At 31.4% G+C, this 20,468-nt stretch overlaps 1 protein-coding gene across 1 annotated transcript in view; it reads right to left on the bottom strand.

Moving 5' to 3' along the window:
- Nucleotides 1-19,595, bottom strand: part of LOC139501267 (uncharacterized) — a 32,522-nt gene extending 12,927 nt beyond the window's left edge. Inside the window, exons 1-4 of the mRNA XM_071290296.1 lie at nucleotides 19,462-19,595; nucleotides 7,797-8,461; nucleotides 3,543-3,632; nucleotides 831-1,139 (exon numbers count right to left, since the gene is read on the bottom strand). Of these exons, the coding sequence (XP_071146397.1) occupies nucleotides 831-1,139; nucleotides 3,543-3,632; nucleotides 7,797-8,031 (634 nt within the window). The 5' untranslated portion in view covers nucleotides 8,032-8,461; nucleotides 19,462-19,595. The remainder of the gene's footprint in view (nucleotides 1-830; nucleotides 1,140-3,542; nucleotides 3,633-7,796; nucleotides 8,462-19,461) is intronic.
- Nucleotides 19,596-20,468: the final 873 nt, after the last annotated feature.

Raw genomic sequence — 20,468 nt, 5'->3', positions numbered from 1 at the left:
TTACTATTATAAGCCGTTAGTTCTATGGCTTACTTGTAGAGAGGAATCCGCTGTCAACTAAATCCTAGTATAGGAAACATGAGCTTAGTAATGATCGTTTTAATTAGGGCAGATTTATTACATATGCAAGAGCTGTTGGAATGATGCTTAATACGAGAACAATTTTTGAAGGAAAATGAAATCAATGAATGAGCTGCAAACTAACCGTTCTAATAAGTCTTGTTTGATTTGAGTCGACATATTTCGATGTAGAAACTAGATTTCAAAATAAGACAATAAAGGATAAAGGACATCTTTTATTTCATTTTTAAACCAGCAGTATGTTTTAAGGGACTACACTCCAGTTTTTTTTTTATATTCTTGTGAACTGTCGATTTTTAAAGATAAGATAAGTAGGGACCACACACATCCATCTACCAGGCAAAACAGTACTGTGTACTTGCTTTTATCAATTTTTCCTAGGGGTCGAAAATCTTTAGTATTTCGTATTGATAATTCAAAAATAGAAAAGATGATACCACAGCTAAAGGCAGAATAAGCATGAGAGAGAAAGAAGTTAAAACAATAATGTTGTATACTTACTTTTGAACAAATTACTGTAATGTCAAGTTAAATGAGTCTCATGTAGACGAAACGCACATCTGGCGTACTAAATTATAGTCCTGGTACATTAGATAACTATTGACAACATCAAACGTTAAAAACAGATAAAAATTAGGTGCGAGGACGTGAATTGAAAATAGTTCTCTGCAAACGTTCTTTCAAATTAAATTTAGTTTTGTAATTATTAGAAACAGATATTATTAACGTATATAAGGAGTGTGAAATACCTTCAAAATTATCGTCCGGGAAAATTAGAACATCTACATATGCCATACGCTTGCTTTCTTTTGTTGCCAAATTCCAGTTATCTATGAATTTAACCAAAAGGCGTTTTAAAATCATCTCTATTGAATTGACAATGAAATTTTCCTTTTGAACATCACCAATGCGCAGAGTGAGATCCCTTTTTATTGCTTCCTTGTATTCATCGTTGATATCATGGCAAATATTTTGAATATCGTCGGACATTTTTTGAACTTTTTCTTTTTTCAAGCCAATTAGTTTCGCTGCTAAGCTGCTGTTCCTCGGCCTGAAATCTGTAATTGAAAATGCAATAAACATGTATATGTTATGGTAAAATTAAAAATTAGCATGAATAGAATATAAATCTGACTTTCTACTTGAGATTATTTCAATAATTTGAAAGGTACGGCTTTTTTATCTAGATTTGTCATATCAGTAATTCTTTCGCCCCTCTATCAGTGTGTTCATTGTGTTGTGCAAGTAACAAGAAGTATACGAATGCTTCAGTAGTCGAGTGAATCAATCTGGCCATTTCATGTTGCATGTGCAGGATAAAACTTCAAAAGATGTTAAGAGATTGTAGAAATCTATAAAATAAATATATATAGTACTAAAGTAAAAAAATACAGGAAAAACAAACAAAGTAAACAATATGAAACACAAACAAAATTTAATGTATTGAATGCATGCATATCGCATGTGATTAGAAATATTACGTAGTCCAAAGGAAGACCCGTTATGTTACTGGTGAATTAGTCCTGAAACAATGAAAGCACCTGTACAACTATCGAATAAGAAGAAAAACATACATCTACAAGTAAAATAACAAAAATACCGAACCACGATTCAAAATTCCATCACAGAATGACAAAACCAATGGCTTAACACATAACAAACGAATGGATAACAACTGACATATTACTGACTTGGTCCAGGTATTTTTCTTATTTAGAAAATGCTGGATTAAACCTGTTTTTTTAACCAGCTAAATCTCTCACTTATATGACAGTTGCATAAAATTTCTTTATATAAACAACAATGTGTAAAAAAAACCACAAAAGGTAAAAATGTCAAAAATAATGGTACAGCAGTCAACATTGTAATTTATACTTATGACCTCGCAAAAAAACAAATGTAGGAACAAAGTAAAGCAAAAGGCATATAGACAAAGCACATTAGTAATTATGAAAGACAAGAATACACAAAATTACCATATCACAATAATACAATGTCGGGATGCATAAGTACCGAACAATAGAAAATGGATATTGCCAAACATAGACTGTAAAACTAATACTTTACAATGACAAAGTAAAAATAATATAACACATAATTAAGATTGAAAACAACGTCAGTACTTAGAAACTAAACTTTAAGATCATCGTGCAGTATTTGTGAAGTTGATACGGAATATTTATCAAAAAGGTCTTCGTATCTTTCGATGAACGTTTTTTTTTTTTTTAAAGTTATGATAAATAGAGTTTGTTTAGACTGGAATATATGGAAATGATTTCACTCATTACGGACTGCTGGTTTGGTAGCTCCCAAGTTCGAAACAACCTACTTTATTTACTCTGCTAGCACACCTTTAGGGTACAGGACGTTTGCTGTAACGAGATAGGACATTTGCGCTCCAACCACGATAGGACACTTGTGCTCTAAACATTAGTGACATTCGCGCTTTAAATTTTGATACACCTGTATTAAATTAACGGGACATTTGTGCTTTTTAACTTAAATAGTCTACCTGTAATTTTAATGACTTTTGAACACTAAATAATCATAATAAATTCAATTTATATCCGTGGATAATAAGTTCACATTGTCACAGTCTTGAACATGGAGTTTAAGGTTATATATGGATCAAAGGGAAAACAATGTATGTGTCTCGATCGAAATAGTCGGTTAATTACACTAAAGTTTGTTATATTGATGGACAGGGAACTCAGTCAAGAGATTTGAAAGATATATAGAAAATTTATTTGAAAGGCTTACGAACGAAAACTGACTTTAGCATGTGATGACTACATACCGCGTTTTTAAGTCTTTAGAATGTTTACATTTAGCGATTTATATAACGACATCAAGGTGCTATGAAATAACTTTTAAACACGAATGTGCTATAAAATGACTATTAATCTATTAACAATAATAAAAGTTATGATTTTAACTCTGTCAGGTCAAACATTCTCGTCCTAAGCCCGGATGAAATAAGAAGCAACTATTGTAAATGCGGAAATGTCCTATATCAAAAGCGCTAGTGTTTTACATGAAAAGCGCAAAGGTCTTACATTTAAAGCGCAAATGTCATATATAAAAAGCAAAAATGTACTATAAATTGACGCGCAAATGTTCTATAAATTGAAGTGCAAATGCCAATTTTAAAAAGCGCTAAGTTCTATGAGAAGCACAAACGTCCCGCGTCGCACCTTTAGCATATTAATTACAAAAAAAAAGATTGTTATATAATTTTTTATAAACATTTTCATGATATCGATGAAGTGCAATTTAAATCTTGTAGGATTGAAATTGCTTTTTAATACCTTATAATTCAACACCTAATTCTGAACTTCAGTTTTCTACAGCAGATTGCTAAGATTTCTGACCAATTACTCAGTTTGGTTCAATAATGAATTTTGAATTAACTGCGATGGAGAAGATCACATGCAGTCAATTCATAGAAAGAGTTAGTATACCTGCATGATAATCTTTGTCAATGTAAGCGCTAAGCTTATTTCCACCATAAATTCGAATTGTAACGTTATCTTGTACCATTGACTGCAATACTACAAACACAAAGAAATACCACAGAAGTTTTACAACATTCAATTACATTACTGTATGCCTGTATTAACAAATTTTACAGTTGCTTACACGGACAAATAACGGGATTAAAAATTGCAGACCGGTTATATTGTAAATAGCCAACTTTAATGTTCATAAAATGAGATCGAGGGAAAAAACATTTTTGAAAAATAGTGGTTTGTAGTTATTTTCGTTTGTTTAATTTTATTTCAAAAGTAGAATCAGGTTTAAACTTTTAACTATCCCCGTTTTAAATAAGCATATTGAAAATAAACGGTAGAAATCTTGCTTTTATTGATTTCAGATGTATCTGCGACATTAATACCTGTAAGATACCTGTACGATCGTTGTGGGGCTCATATGGAAGGATCCTATCCTTTTTAGCCCACCCTATTTTGGTACACTTTCAAAACTGATACAATCATCAATCCTGCATGATTTGGTGCAATATTTCACACAATTAAAAAGTTATATAGAAAACTATTTGTGTCCTCATCAATTTCTTAACTGATACATGACTGACTCCCAATGACGGTCTATACTAATTTTAAAGGCTTCCACAGTTTTTGATGAAATAACTTCAACTGGTAGGTTATTCCAATCATTAATAATTCGTTGTGAGAAATGTCTTAATCGAAAAGAAGTGTTACATCTAGGTTTTGCTAATTTCCAATTATGCCCACGGGTATTTGTACTGATGACAGTAAAAAATCTTTCATAAGATATATCTTCGAATCCTTTTAATATTTTGAAAGCTTGTATCATATCACCTCTTCGCCTTCTGTGAGTTAGGGAAGGTAGTTTAAGTACTTTTAATCTGTCTTCATAGCTTAAATGTCGTATATCAGGAATTAATTTAGTTGCTCTCATCTGCACTTTTTCTACAGCATTAATATCTTTCTTTAAATGCGGATACCATATTGTATTTCCATATTCCACGTGTGGTCGTACCAACGCAACGTATAGTCTTAAAAATGTATATTGATCTTTAAAGATAAAAGTTCGGTTAATTAGCCCAAGTATACTATTGGCTTTATTTATTTTACTTGATATATGTTGAGAAAATTTAAGATCATTTTGAAAAATAATTCCAAGATCCTTTTCTTGTTCATCTTTAATGATATCAATATTGTTCATGGTATAAACATTTTCAGGATTATTTCTTCCATAATGGATTTGTTTACATTTGTTCACATTAAATTTCATGTCCCATAACTTGGACCAATCGTAGAGGGCATCTAGATCATTCTGTAAGACATCAGATTTAGAAGTAGGAGCATAAATTTTAGTATCGTCTGCGAAAATTTTTACTATAGACTCCACAACATCTGGTAAATCATTTATGAATATAATGAAAAGAACAGGTCCAAGTACACTGCCTTGGGGCACTCCACTAATTACATTTTGCCATTCAGATTTTTCCCCTTTCACTGCAACTTGTTGTCGACGTCCAGTTAAAAAGTCAGTTATCCATTCTAATATAGATCCACGAATACCGTATGAATACAGTTTCTTAAGTAATCTTTTATGTGGCACTTTATCGAAAGCTTTGGCAAAATCGAGATATAATGTGTCCCAGGATATATTATTATCCATATATAATGACCAGTCTTCCATGACATCAAGTAATTGTAATATACATTATCTTCCAGAGCGAAAACCAAACTGTGAGTCTGATAACAAATTATTGGTTATTAAATGATCAATCATTTCCTTCCGTATAACCTTTTCCAAAGTTTTACAAACAATTGAAGTTAGACTGACCGGTCTGTAATTTCCCGCATCCAGTTTACTACCTTTATTCTTAAAAAGTGGGGTAACTCTAGCATCTTTCCATTCTTTTGGAATTTTTCCAGTGTCAATGGACTTTTGAAATATCAAAGTCAAAGGTTTTGAAAATGTATTTGCCATACTCTTTACTATTAACGGATGAATATTATCTGGACCCATAGACTTGCTTCCATTTAATAAAAGTAGATATTTTTCAACTGTATCTTGATTGATCACAAAGTGGTCTAAAGATGATTCAAAATTTCTCTCTTCAATATTAGGTATATTATTTGGATTTTCAGCAGTAAATACACTGGTAAAAAAGTCATTTAATACAGTCGCTTTTTCCTTGTCGGAAGTAGTTAAGTTCCCATTTGGTTTCATGAGGTTTGATACTGCTGATTTTGATTTCACTTTACTTTTGACATATGTCCAAAAATGTTTTGGCTCAGTTTTAGCTTTTGATGCCACTAACTTCTCATATTCCTTTTTTGCTTTTCGAACGTTCTCATTTGCCCTGTTTCTAGCAACTTTATAAAAATCAAAATCTACTGCTCGTCTAGTAGCCAAGTATCTTGACCAGGCCTTTTGTTTGCGTTTTATATTGCTCAGACAATCAAATGTTAGCCATAATGGTTTAGGTTGACAACCCGGTTTAGGATTAGTTTTCGGTATATACGTTTCGACACATTTTTTATATTTTTCATAAAATATTTTCCACATCTCGCTTATGTCTTTATCTTCAAAAGAACTATCCCAATCAAAATTGCTAAAGTCTTCAGAAAATTTTTCGAAGTCACATTTGGAATATTTATATTTCGATTTACCAGTTTCATATTCATTGAAAGAGTACAAAAAGTCAAATGTAATGGTAGCATGATCACTAAGTCCCAGTGGAGCATCAATATTAATATTGTCAATATTGCTTTCATCTTTTGTAATAACTAAATCTAGAGTTCTACACATCTGATTTTCCCTAAATCTTGTAGGTTTATCTATATTTTGATATAGAAAATTGTCGCGTAAAGCTTCAATAAAAGTATGTTCGTAATGGTCCTCAGAGTGAGGCGTAGTCCAAAAGTTCCAATCAATATCACGCATATTAAAGTCTCCCGTTATTAAAATATTGTTATACAATCGAGCTGCTTCATTCAAAAGTCCAATAATATTTAAACATGAGTTTTGATTTGATGGGCTTCTGTATATTGAGCCTATCAATACAGTCTTATTGTCTTTTACCCAATTACACCATGAGGCATCATCATAAAGCGAATTCATATATTCATTTGGTGAGACACAGAAATTACTTTTTGCATAAATAATAACTCCCCGTCCTGTATTTTTACTCGGATAAGCTATATAGCCTTCAATGTTAAATAATGGAGAAATGCAATCTATATCAATATTTGTTTTTGGCAAAACTTCTGTTATAATGCTCATCAGTGCATCTGTATACACATAAAGGCAGTAATTTACCAATGTTCAAATCTCGGAAATCGATTTGGAAGAGATAAATTAAAATAATAAACAATAACCGAGGGAATATCTTGAATTTCAAAAGAGCGGCATCTGTTGCGTTGATGGGATAATGTCCCCTGCAATGTAGGCATCTCTTATACGGAAGTACTTATTCATACTCAGTAAAAATGTCACATTCTGGAATAGGACATAATCGGTAAAAACATAGATCGACGAGTAAGCTGATGTAAAAAGATAAAAAAACAAAACAAAACAAAAAACAAAAAAAAAACAACATGTCAGTAGTTAGTTGAGACACCGACAAATATGGGCCAACCAATTTGTGATGTTCACCACATCACTTAGGTAATATTCCAGTAGTTCGTCATCAAAATCCTATTAGATCCGTTTATATGTAAAGGGCACAAACATTCAATGTTTCTGTAAAGTATGAACATTGACGAGCGTAGCGTATAAATTGATACATTGGAGAGCGGTATTATTGAGCACTAGTTGTTTTACTGCTGAGAAGTTAACAATTGGAATGTTGGAATCGTCACGCTTATCATAAATATTTATTTTAAGTCGTCAATTTATTTCAATAGCGAGGAAAAGACCATCATATGAAGCAGAACTTCTATTTTTGTAGGACCCATATAATCGAAAGAAAAAACAAAAAAGCAGCTCTTAAAATCTAACGATAATAAAAGAACAAGAAGTCATTCACGAAATAAATATTAGTCTTCCGAATTTCTAATTGATCAATTTGTTATTCACCAATGGCAATGTTTTCCATATCAAAATTTAAAATTTGCCTCTTTCATTTGTAATTTTTCAATGATTTATAAATGCATTTTACAATTTTCTAGAAATTGTCTGTAATCTACGGTTTAACATTATGATATCATTTTGCTAACATCTTAATTCCTCTACTTTCTCTCCTGCCTTGGCATATTCATTTTGTTCTTTTTCACTCATGTTTGCTTCTGAAAGTCTTTTAATTTTCATATCAAAGCTATTTTGTTGTTTCCTGTTCAAAAAGACATCTATATGTTCTACCACTTGTTGTATTTCCTTTAAGATTTTCCTGTATTCATCTTCTGAAAGTTCTTCTTTTATTCTTTGAAATATGTGATTCCTAATCGAATTCATATGCTCAATGTCGTTGATAACCGCGACACCCAATGCATCTTGACTAAGGACACAATCTGTCTTTTTAGAATGCAGAACTAGTCTCAGTATCTTAAAAAGAAGATCAGTGTCACATTTCTTGTATCCATCTGTCAATTATGTTTTAGACATTTCCCTTTGTCTATCTGTCAGATCAGGTTCGATATTGGCAAGTATTTCATAAGCTAATGTTGAAGGAATATGTGCCTTGTCTACAATATATTTCAATATTTCTTTGAAGACGTTGGCTGAAATTTTTGACATTTTAGCAAATCGTTTTCTTTTCTCTGATGCTTTCGAATCCTTGTTTGGATCCTTTAATGCCGTATCTTTGACAGAATCTTTTGATGCTGGATCCTTTTTTGGGTCGGTTAACACCAGATCCATGTTTGGATCTTTTGATGCCATGTTTCTGAAGAAGAAGAAAACATTTCACATATTTTTAAATGATAATAAAAGTAATTTTCGGAATGCGCACACATATAAACTATAGGAAAACAATATGGAAGCGCTGCAGATTCTCGATTATTGAGAAGAATGTATATAAAGTTAGTAGAGTATTAATGTACAAAAAGGCTCGAACTAACATATATATAAGCTCATATCGTATGTTGGCTGTTATATAGGAAGATTAAAATTTCGATTCGTGGATATTTGGCGTTAAGATCTCTACAAATATTTAGATTGAATAATTGCACACATTAAACAGTCAATACGTCATGGTTAAAAAAACAAATACGAACAGACAAACAACAGTACACAAAAACAAAATAGAAATCCAAAGACTACTGAGCAACATAAACCCCTGAAAAAATGTGGTTGATATCAGATGATTCGGAATGGTAAGCAGATCATGCTCCACATAAGTAATATAAATAAAAGAATCCTATTCAGCAAAACTACAATAAGAAAGTCCATACACGTCTTTGTCCGTTTTTAAGAAGCATTTGTTTAAGTTGCACTTAAAACATTTCACAAAAACAATTTGTGAACAATGACGTAAGGTTGCACACATGCATCTTTTAAAAAAGGTAGCAATACTGATTTAAAAATGTTTTTCGTCGAAGATGTATTCCAATAAATTCTATATTCCATTTGTATTAAATTGTACGGAAAGATGACAAGGTCCTTTCAGATATACGCATCTGTATTTTGAAGTCGGAAAGAGTATCTTGAAAAAAGTTACAGTATTATGGTTATAAAAAAGAAGTTATTAGTTTACGCCTTTTACATTCTGGCGTGTTTGAAACTCTTCTTTTCACATCATAACTTCATCTCGCCTCAGATTTCATTATTTTTTTTAATTTCACACTTAATTTTTGATAAATTTTAATCGGGAATGGTCCTGTCAAGGACGGCAGTAAAAATCGTGAATGTGTGACCCCAGCTTAAAGGAATAAAATTTGAGGTGGGCACTGCGCCATTCAGAATTTAAACTTGTGTTTGATCTCTTGCGTTCAGTTAAGGCTAATGTTGAAGTTAACATAATTACATGTGCTCAATTATGCACACATATGTTCAAAATAGATTGAAATTTTTAGCACATACATACTTTACGTTTTTTGAGAAAGGGGCACAATCAAATTGACCATTAATGTTTATTAGCTGAATTTTACAATACTTGATGCCAAAAGCGAATTATTATCTAACTATTTCACTTTCATTAATTACTAACAAAAACAATCGTACTATATATTGTTTATATATTCGGAGCTAGTGCTCATTTAAAAAAGTGTATTACAACATGCCTACTATTATTTTTTTCTAATATCAATTATAATACAAATTAATTCAACATATACTGTAAAATGTTTCTATATGGCTCAATACAATAACTGGTTGCATGCAACAGTAGTTTCATAAAGTTATAACTTTAATCAACATTACTTTACCAAAACTATTTATTAAGTTGGCATGAACTCAAAAAAATATTTTTGAAGTAATATATGGGCTATTATATTAAACACACATTAAAATGCCCATCATTTTTTTTTTTATCTTTTACAACTCTTTCATCGTAATTTTTACAGGGATATATATAAATGAACATATATTGTATATACTTTGAAATATTTACTTTAAAATAAATAACTTTAAATATTTTTTCAAGATGTTGAAGAAATCAATGCCATACAATTTTAAAACTAGATGAACTACAACTGGCTGCTGATTGGTTTTCTAAACTTGTAAATCTGTTTGAAAAAAAAGAAACCCGTTTATTAGTGTTTTAGTAAGCAACAGGGAAATAAAACGAAATATAGAATACTTAAGAATAAACATTACATTATGCATTTTAAGATTACGGTATCATTATAAACATATTATATGCACATGTACATAAGAAAAAAAAATATTGTATTATATATAGAAATACGATAAAAACAATCATGTACATGATAACAAAAGACCAAAGTACACGAAAGTAAACATCTTTAGGTCAACGTGCAGTGGCAAACTTCACATCGTAAAGTTAATTATTTGAGGCCCCTGGACACAAAAGTAAAACAATTCAAATGGAAAAGCAATTGTCTACTGTGGATTCATTATCATTCTTTGGATACCAAGTTTCGTGGATTTTGTGGGTATAGGTGACCAACCAAATTCAATGTTCAGCGAAAGACAAAATTCGTTGAAACTTGAATGCAGACTTCTACAAAACCACGAAATCAAATATCCACGAACATGTATCTTTCCCTTAATCGACGACTATTGGTACCCACGAAATTAAAAGAATATACAGTAATTTAATATGATAACAATAGAAGAAAAACTAGTATCATGTTAACTAATGACAACAGCTGGACTCAAGAAAGCTCCTGCTTTTATATAGACAAATGTAGAGTTCTAACATGAAAAGACAGTGGTGCGACAGAACAACATAAGAACAAATTACATGGGCCATTCTTTTTTTAAAACTCGCAGAATATTTGGTGTGCGATTATTTTTTGGTATTAGGAGGATATCTGTTAGTTCCATAGGTATGTTCTTATTTTCTGTTAATAATGCTTTCTTTGTTTCTTGTTGTTTGTTTTTAATTGTATGTATTGATGTGTTTTGCGTGGCAATATTTATTATATTTTTGAACAAACATGAGAAAAACTTCATTTTGACAAATTATCAAAAAAGTCTATCAATTTTACTAAGACGCCACAGCCACCTGAAATTTACTTTCTAATAATATAAGCAACCGGATTTAACTGAAAATTTACTTTTTTTTGATTTCTTAGAGACATTCCGGATCTTTCTGAGTTAAAGTTGACTTATAAACTGTTATTTAAATCAGTTGTGGCAAACAGAAATACAAAAATAACTGTTTAAATATTCAAACTACCAGATATGAATGCCGAATTTGTGTATCAAATTTATAATTATTTAATTTATTACGCATTCTGGACATTTTTTCATGTTCTTAGGGCATAACAGTAAAATTTCTGATTGCAAATTGAAAAATAATCAATTTCTCATCGATGTGACTATCTATTGAAATTTGTCTTTTTCATTTTTATCGATCTGAAATAATTCTGTGTCGCGCAGAAGAAAGTATATTGCTTCTAAAAATACCTATATAGCCTTGAGGATTGAAATGTCAGCTCAACCCAATCGTACAATAGAACAACTTTATTTGGCGTTACATGCCATTAACTTTGTGAAAAACATATTATTGTCATTGTGACAAATATAGGTAAAAAGGTATTTAAATTAAATCCTGTATTCTAACTTAAACTAGATCATTTGTAAAAATCTGTGACTGTTTTAAAAAATTCTCATTAAAGATATCAGGCTTATAGTTTTGTAAGCCAAACGTGCGATTCGTCCACAAAAGACTCATCAGTTATGCCTGAAAAAAACAAGGGGAAGGCCAAATAAATGCACAAATTATAGAGCGTTAGAAACACAAAATTATGTAAAATTTACACACAGAAGTCCCCCCTGAAATTATTTCCATTTTTTCTCGTTCAATTTGCAAAAGAGTGGAAAATCCCTTTGTATTATGGTAGAAGGTGGATAATGTTGTTATGGACAAAATGCCTATTAACAGAAACAGCAGCCAAGCGGTCATTTTGCAAATACGGATATAGGAATTCAATTAAATAGTGGATTTCCCTCTGAGAAATTAGAACGAGTGTACACACAAATATAAAAATAAGAAGATGTGGTATAATTGCCAAAGAAACAACTCTCCACCAAAGATCAAATTATATAGAAGTTAACAACTATAGGTCACCGAACAATTAGCATAAGCTTCCTCTCTTTGTTCTTGTTTAAACACGACTTGGAATTGCTAGATTTTTTCCAGTTGTAGCTGTTGTTTCTGTAATTGCATATAAAATACCTTAGCTTATTGTTAGTAATTGTGTGAATAATTAAATGAAATATTATTTTAATTTAGTATTGTGTTACCGGCAGAGTTGTCTTTATAAGTTAATCATTTGTTTGTTCGGAGTGAAATATAGTTATTAACGTATTTAACACGTGTGATTAGACTTTCAAATGAATTGTTAACAAATTATGTAAACAATTTGTTTAATGTTAACTTGTCATTTTTATAGTCGTTGTGATATTGTCCTTTAGATTTAAATCCCACATAAATTTATTATTTTCATCGGTTCTATAAAAAAAACTTCATTGAAAATTGCCCTATAATGTATATTGCATTAGAGATAACAATGCGGATTCATAGCAACATTGTAAACAAAATGTATTGCTTGCTTAATCCCACTATTTGCCTTTATTTATAATAAAAAGAATAATCATCAATTTGGCATAAACTCAAAACTAATATTCCCTAGCGTAATATGGTCTTATTTATCTAATTACACATTCCGCATTTGAATGCATATAATTTGTGTTTTACTAGTAACAAATATCATATTTGAATTTCTTCATACAGAAGCGATAGCAAAATTGTCATAATTATATTTACATTGAATTTTTACAGCTTTCACAAATCTGTTATCGTTATTCTGTCATTTATATATATACACATGTATGTAAATGTTGTACATGGAAATAGTTTGAAATCTCAATCTTTACTTTTTATGTATTTAAAACAAAAAACAAAACAAAAAACACGTTTACATGTGTAGGTTTTAAAAATTGAATTATACATTTTATGATTCAGGTATCATTATACATTTTACATGCTTTCTTATGCATAAGAAAAAGAAGTATTGCATTATATTCACAGATAAGTTGATTATTTGTATGATTACGAATAAAACAGATATTCATCAAAGACCGAAGGAAACAAATGTAAACAACTTTATAAAAAAGAAGATGTGGTATAATTACCGATGAGACAACTATGCACAAAAGACCAAAATGACACAGACATTAACAACTATAGGTCACCGTACGGCCTTCAACAATGAGCAAAGCCCATACCGCATAGTCAGCTATAAAAGGCCCCGATAAGACAATGTAAAACAATTCAAACGAGAAAACTAACGGCCTTATTTATGTAAAAAAAAAATGAACGAAAAACAAATATGTAACACATAAACAAACGACAACCACTGAATTACAGGCTCCTGACTTGGGACAGGCACATACATGAATAATGTGGCGGGGTTAAACATGTTAGCGGGATCCCAACCCTGCTCCTAACCTGGGACAGTGGTATAACAGTACAACATAAGAACGAACTATAAAAATCAGTTGAAAAGGCTTAACTCATCAGATGGACACAAATACAAGTGGATGTGGCCCGGTACTTATACATCCCGACACAAAAAGACACAATGAACAGATCTGAGAGCACTCGCAGTTATCTGACAGCTAGTTCAATCCACTAACAACTAATAAAAAGAATCATGCAACTAAGACTAAACTATCAATCCGTACACACCCAACAGCCAATGGATTTAGCGTAAAGACGTCATAAACAGCCAGATTAGTTTTGCAGCCTGCCGAAATGAACAAAATTCAAATAGGAAAGTAAACTAATTAAGGCTCCTGTACACATAATGTAAATCAATTCAAAAGGGAAAACTTAACGGGCTGAATTAAGCTATTGATCATTTAAACGAAAAACAAGTATCACGTAAGCCAATGAAAACAGCTAGACTACAAGATCATGGCTTTGAATGGACAAAAAAAAAGAGTTCTCAAATGAAGACAGTGTTGTGACAGAACAACACATATGCCATTCTTTTTTAAAAACGCGAAGACTTTTTGTTGTACGAATATTGTTTGTTGTTTGGTTTTTGTTTTGTTTTTTTTTTTTCGGGGGGGGGGGGTAATTTTGGTCTATAAGTCCCTCAGGCATGGTGATGACTGCCATTTGGTTTTTGAAAAATACACACATTCCCCCACCCACTCCACCCTTTGTGATATCTTCTTATATTCAGTTAAGAAGTCGTTTTAATGCTTTCTTTGTTTCTTTTTGTTTGACTGTCTTAAATTTTATTGTATTTTATTTCTGCGGAGTCTGGTGTTGGCTGTTGATTTTGGATTTGCAAATTTAACAGTGCAGTATCAATGATGGATTTCCCCGTAGTAATTAGAACTGTGTTGATTTGGTTTGCATTGTAATATAAAAAGTATTTGATTTGTTTGATTTTAACAATGATAATGATAATATACTTTTAGTATTTGGGAACACTCAGACACATATTTATGTGTGCAAAAAGAGGCAAAATGCATAGTCATAATTATGGTTACTTCAAAACAATTCTAACATATAACAATAGTACACCAATACTGTATTAAAGTATCTTGTCATCATATATGGGTATTTTTGATTATGTCGATTCAAAATGCAATTATTTGATGCATTGTAATGTACTTTTGCTCCTCTCTAATAATTTCTTGGTGACTGATAATTGATTAGCTCACCAATATTTAACTGATCAGTCCGTTTTAAATCATCTGGTGCAATACAGAAATACAAATAAAACATTTACTAAATAGTTAAATGTATTTTCTAATGATATCTGCAACCGGATATAATTGTATATCTGTTTTTCAAAATATTTACTTAATATAATTTCTTTGAGGCATTACGGATCTCTCTGAGTTATAGTTGACTGATTAATTTTTATTAAAACCAGTTGTGCCAAACAAATTTGCATGTTTAATTTTAATGCTGGAGATATTTCACCTTAAATATTCAAACTATATACCGGATATGAATGTTGAATTTGTGTGTCAAATATAGACTGATTTAATTACGCATTCTATGCCCTTTTTAATGTTTTTTTTTGGTATGACAATGTAATTACCGATTTCAAATTGAAAAAATAATAAAATTCTTCATCAATGTGACTATTGATTAATATTTAAGAGATAACTGTATTGTATTTGAGGCTTTAAGGACGTCCATCGGTAGTTTTACTATCGCAAATTTAGTTAACCTGGCGACACGTAGCGGAGACAGGTAAACGGGTATTTGCGACAGTAAAACTACCGATGGACGTCCTTAAAGCTTCAAATACAATACAGTTATTTCTATTATAATGCAAAACAAGTTCATAATTAAATTTCAATCATTATTTCAGTGTAAAATCTTCATTAAAGAAAATTCCGCGAAAAGATGATATCTTCTTTGGTCCCTACACAAGGTGACGTCATATGTATGCTTCCGGTGTCAAACAGAAACACCGGACATTTTCTGGATTTTGTGCAGCTTCAGAATGTAATAAAATTTGATAAAAAGAAGATTTTTAGGTGCAACATGTGAGTTTTTTGGCTTATTATTGTAGCAATTACATGTCAATATATTCAGCAATTCAAAATGTCGGCTTCTTTAGTTACAGACAAGGAGATAGAGAATTCTAATGCAATTTGTATGTAACAATTTTTTTCATTGGCTAAAAGTTGCCGTCAAATCCACAATTGACCAGGCGTAACTAAGTAGGGACCCGCCATTTTGAATTGATGAATCAACAAATGTTCGACTACTACTATATAATCGAAAATAAAACAACACCTACCTCGAATTCGCCGTTTAAATGTAATTTTATCCGAATTTGAAGCGCACAAGTAACGTAAAAACCTCCAGTTTGTACGTTTTCATGTGTATGACGTCACGTTTAGCCATGACGTCTTTGTGCCAAAATCATTCATGAAGTTTTGCGGATTTTTTTTTTATTTGACCAATTTAGACATTTTTTCAAGTTTTATCGTATTTGTTCTTTTTGTAATGCATAAGAATCGCAATAACAGTACTGTAGTTGAAGAGTTGCCACCGTCAATTTTGATTTGACGGTCGCAAATCTCCGTTTTACTGTCTCCGCTACGCATCGCCAGTAAAACTGCATTTGCGACCGTCAAATCTACAATTGACGGTGGCAACTCTTCAACTACAGTACTGTTATTCCTTAATTTTACGCAAACTGTCATCCAATCAGAACCATTGATACAAAATAATTGCATTACAATTGTCTATTTCATTTTTAGTGCTCTGATATAATCCTGTTTCGCACAGATTATACTTCTGTGTTGACATTTAAGTATGTATATTGCTTCTAAATATATCTATATAGTCTTGAGGGTTGAAATGTCAGCTCGACCAATGCGTTCAATAGAAGTACTTTATTTGACGCCATGCCATTAACATTGTGAAAATATGGACACACAATTGTCCTTGTGACAAATATAAGTACAAGGGTTTTTACATTAAATCCTGTATTCTGACCTAAACCGATCTTATAAAAATCTGTGACAGATTTAAAATTTGTAAGCCAAACGCGCATTTGGTCTGCAAAAGAAACACCAGTGACACACGAATAAAACAAGAAAAAGGTCAATTAAAAAAAATACCGTTAGTTATTTCCCCATTTCCATTCTCAATTTCATTAGTGATCCAAAACTTTGAAAAATTACATCATATAAAAATGTCACTGTAATATTTGATGTGTTTTCTAGATTCATCATAATCAAGAAGATAGAATCCATTGTAGTGATGACTCACTAGAGGTTGAAGCAATCCTAAATAACACATGCAAAAAATGTTCTTGTTTTAACTCGACTTGGAAATAAACTGGTTTTAAATACTAATTTTTTTCCCAGCCTTTGTTTCTGTAAATGCAGATAAAGTACCTTAGCTTACTTTTAGTAACTATGTGAATTATTTAATGAAATAATATGAAGATTTAGTATTGAGCTACATGCAGAGTAGTTGGCATTAGTAATTAGGTATAGGAAGAGGTGGTATGAGTGCCAATGAGACAACTCTCCATCCAAATGACAATTGATAAAAGGAAACAATTATAGGTCAATGTAAGGCCTTCAACAATGCCTTTTTGTGAAGGGAAATATGGTTACGAACGTATTTAAAACTTGTGATTAGACTTTCAAATAAATTCTTGACAAATCATGTAGATAATTTGCTTATTGTTACAAAAGAGTGTTAAACGTGTCATTCTTTTAGTCGTCGTGGTGTTGTCCTAAAGCTTTAAACCCCACCTTAATATTTTATTTTCATCGGTTCTATAAAAAGCTTCATTGGAAATCCACAAGTTCTAGTGTATAAGAGATAACAATGCGGATTCATTACAACATTGTAAACAAAATGTATTGATTGCAAATTTTTTTCAATTTATTTGGCATGAACTCAAAAATGCGTTATATGGTCTTAATTTTCTTTGCACACATTCTGCATTTGAATGCGTGTTTTATTGTGTTCTACTAGTAATAAAAGGTCATATTTTAGTTTTTTCATACAGAAGCGATAGTGGACAGAAGGTGCAAAATTGTCAAAATTATATTTACATTGTACTTTTACAGCTTTTACAAATCTGTTATGGGTATTTTGTCATTGATGTATATGTTCCAGACAACATGAGTATTTGGACCGTAGTTGTCTTTGTCTTAATTGTTTTTCAAAACTTTTAAAATATTTAAAACACAAATAGTCAAAACCCAAAACAACTGAACAAGTTAATAGAGAATAAAATTCAAATTATACATTATACGGTTCAGGTACCATGATAAACATAAAAAAAATACGTACTTATCCATCAGAAAAAGAATCAAGATAAGAAGATCACGTGTATGGTTACAACTCCCCAAGGGTGATTGGGGAAACGAAATATGGTCACTTTGTCTTCTTCCGACTGGCAGGCAGTAAGAAGCTTGCCGAAGTGTGTCGTTCGTTTGGCTGTGCGGAATGTATCAAGTTCGCAGTCACGTCTGGTCAGAATAGTGACGTTAAATCCGATTCCTCGTGTAAAGAGAGTGTCACTATCTTTGAACGTAAAGAACCCTTGCAACAACTCTTTGAGGGTCCGTAGGTGGCCTGTTGCAAGGCAAAATTTCTGTCCCTATCCAATATATCCTCATTTTCCAGTGACAGTCCAAATTTTCCCGACCATCATCCAGAATAGCCTCTATTATGACAAGACCTACCTATTATATTTATTGTTAACTTGTTCTCATCCTTAACATGCATGAAATATTTGCCACTGGACGTTAAGTAACCAACAATCAATAAATCAATGTATGGTTACAAATAAAACAGAAATTAATCACAGGCCTAAGGAATTGAGACTAAACATTTTTAGGTTTGCAGCCTGTCAAAATGAACAAAATCAAAATAGGAAAGTAAACTTTTATAAGCTCCTGGACACAAAATGTAAATCAATTCAAAAGGGAAATCTAATGGCTTGATTTAAACTATTAACAACAAACACAAAAAAAATACCACGTGAACCAATAATAACAGCTGGACTATAAACTCATGGCTTTAAATAGGCGAATGAAAAGTTCTCAAATGAAGTCATTGGTGAGACAAAACAACATTAAAACATGTTACATAGGCCATTCTCTGTAAAAACTTGATGACTTTTTGTTTACGGATATTGTTACTAGTAGTTTTTTTTTTTTAGGCGAGAGTATATTTAGGTTGTTTGTCCTCAGGTATGGTGATGACTACCATTCAGTTTTAACACCCACCCCCCCCCCCCCTTTTCACCCTCCTTGTGATATCTGCTTATTTTCCAGTCTTATGTAGACGAAACGCACGTCTGACGTACTAAATTAAAATCCTGGTACCTTTGATAACTATTGTTTGCTACCGGACATTTACGGCACCAATGTACAAAATTAACGTATATATCAAATAAAAGTCAGGCTTTCACATTTTTTCCAGAGTTAGACTTTAAATTTGATGCTTGTAAAACATTTTAAACCAATTCAGCGGCGTACTTATATTCAGACTTTTACGATTATTGTTTTAGAGTTTATTCGGAAATTATTTTAAAAACAAATTCTAATCATTTCTGTCTTAAGTTTCATATTTCTTGTTCTTTATATAACTAGAATTTAAAACAAAATAGAATATATTTAAGTGAAATGAATACTAAGAGTAGCCAAACAATGACTGGTAGTATACCCGTTTAATGAATAAACGGGGTTGTTTTCTTGATAAACATAAAATTACCTTCTTTTTATATATGTTATGTTACTTACCACCAGAAAATAATATTATAATACTAGTATATCAGAGTTCTGGTATTTAACGTTCTACATAATTGTAGTATATCACTTCACCTATCCGCAGAAACAATAACTATGCCAGCTAAATTTTAAGTGCGCAATAAAATTTAAAACGAAACTCAATCAGGACTTTCCAAAAAACTTATCTTCATACAAAATTAAATTGACAAAATTTATCGTAAAAAATGTCACGCTACTGTAAACAGAAAAAATAACACAAATACTCCAAGAAAAATTCAAAACAGAATTAATAACTTTAAAATGTTAACCAAAGAGTGAATGTAATGTTAAGTGTCAGAAAAACTAAGTCAACTTGTAAGTAAAATATGGATAAAAAAGATTTTTTTACAAAATTTACCTCTGGGTACTTAAACAAGATTCTGTCTAATTTTGGTTGAAATACATGATAGTTTAGGTAAGAAAGTTATTAAAATTGCAAAACCTTTATCCACTGATTGAATATCTGTAAAAGTCGCCGACGACGATGACGACGACGACGACGCATATAGGATCGCTATGTCTCGCTTTTGCGACAAAAGTCGCAGGCTCGACAAAAATGTTGAAAATAGGGGTACAACAGTCAATATTGTGAAAATCAACTCACATTCTAAAACTTATCAAATAAGAAAGTTCTAGGTTTTTTTTTCATGCATCAGTATTTTGAGAATTACATACGTTAATAATGTGTATTTTGGTTATATAGCTCAACACGTGTTCTGGCTTTTATACATCCTTGGCTCCAAATTTTTGGTTTGGGCGTTCCGATGAAGGCATATCTAGTGCTAAAGTCATGAAGTGTTCTTTTTATGTTTCAACTGCAAAGTTTTTTGACGACAGAAAAGGAGTTAATATAAATAGAGACTACTTACTCGTTCAATTCAAAACTTTTTATTGGGACATGAAAGGCAACAGTAGTATACCGATGTTCGAAATTCATAAATCAATAGAGAAAAAAAACTGAGGAAAACGTATCAAATATA

The sequence above is a fragment of the Mytilus edulis genome, chromosome 13 (genome assembly GCF_963676685.1).
Source record: "Mytilus edulis chromosome 13, xbMytEdul2.2, whole genome shotgun sequence".
Classification (NCBI taxonomy): Eukaryota; Metazoa; Mollusca; class Bivalvia; order Mytilida; family Mytilidae; genus Mytilus; species Mytilus edulis.
The sequence above is the reverse complement of the archived record's forward strand: the minus strand, read 5'-3'. Positions and strand labels throughout refer to the sequence as shown.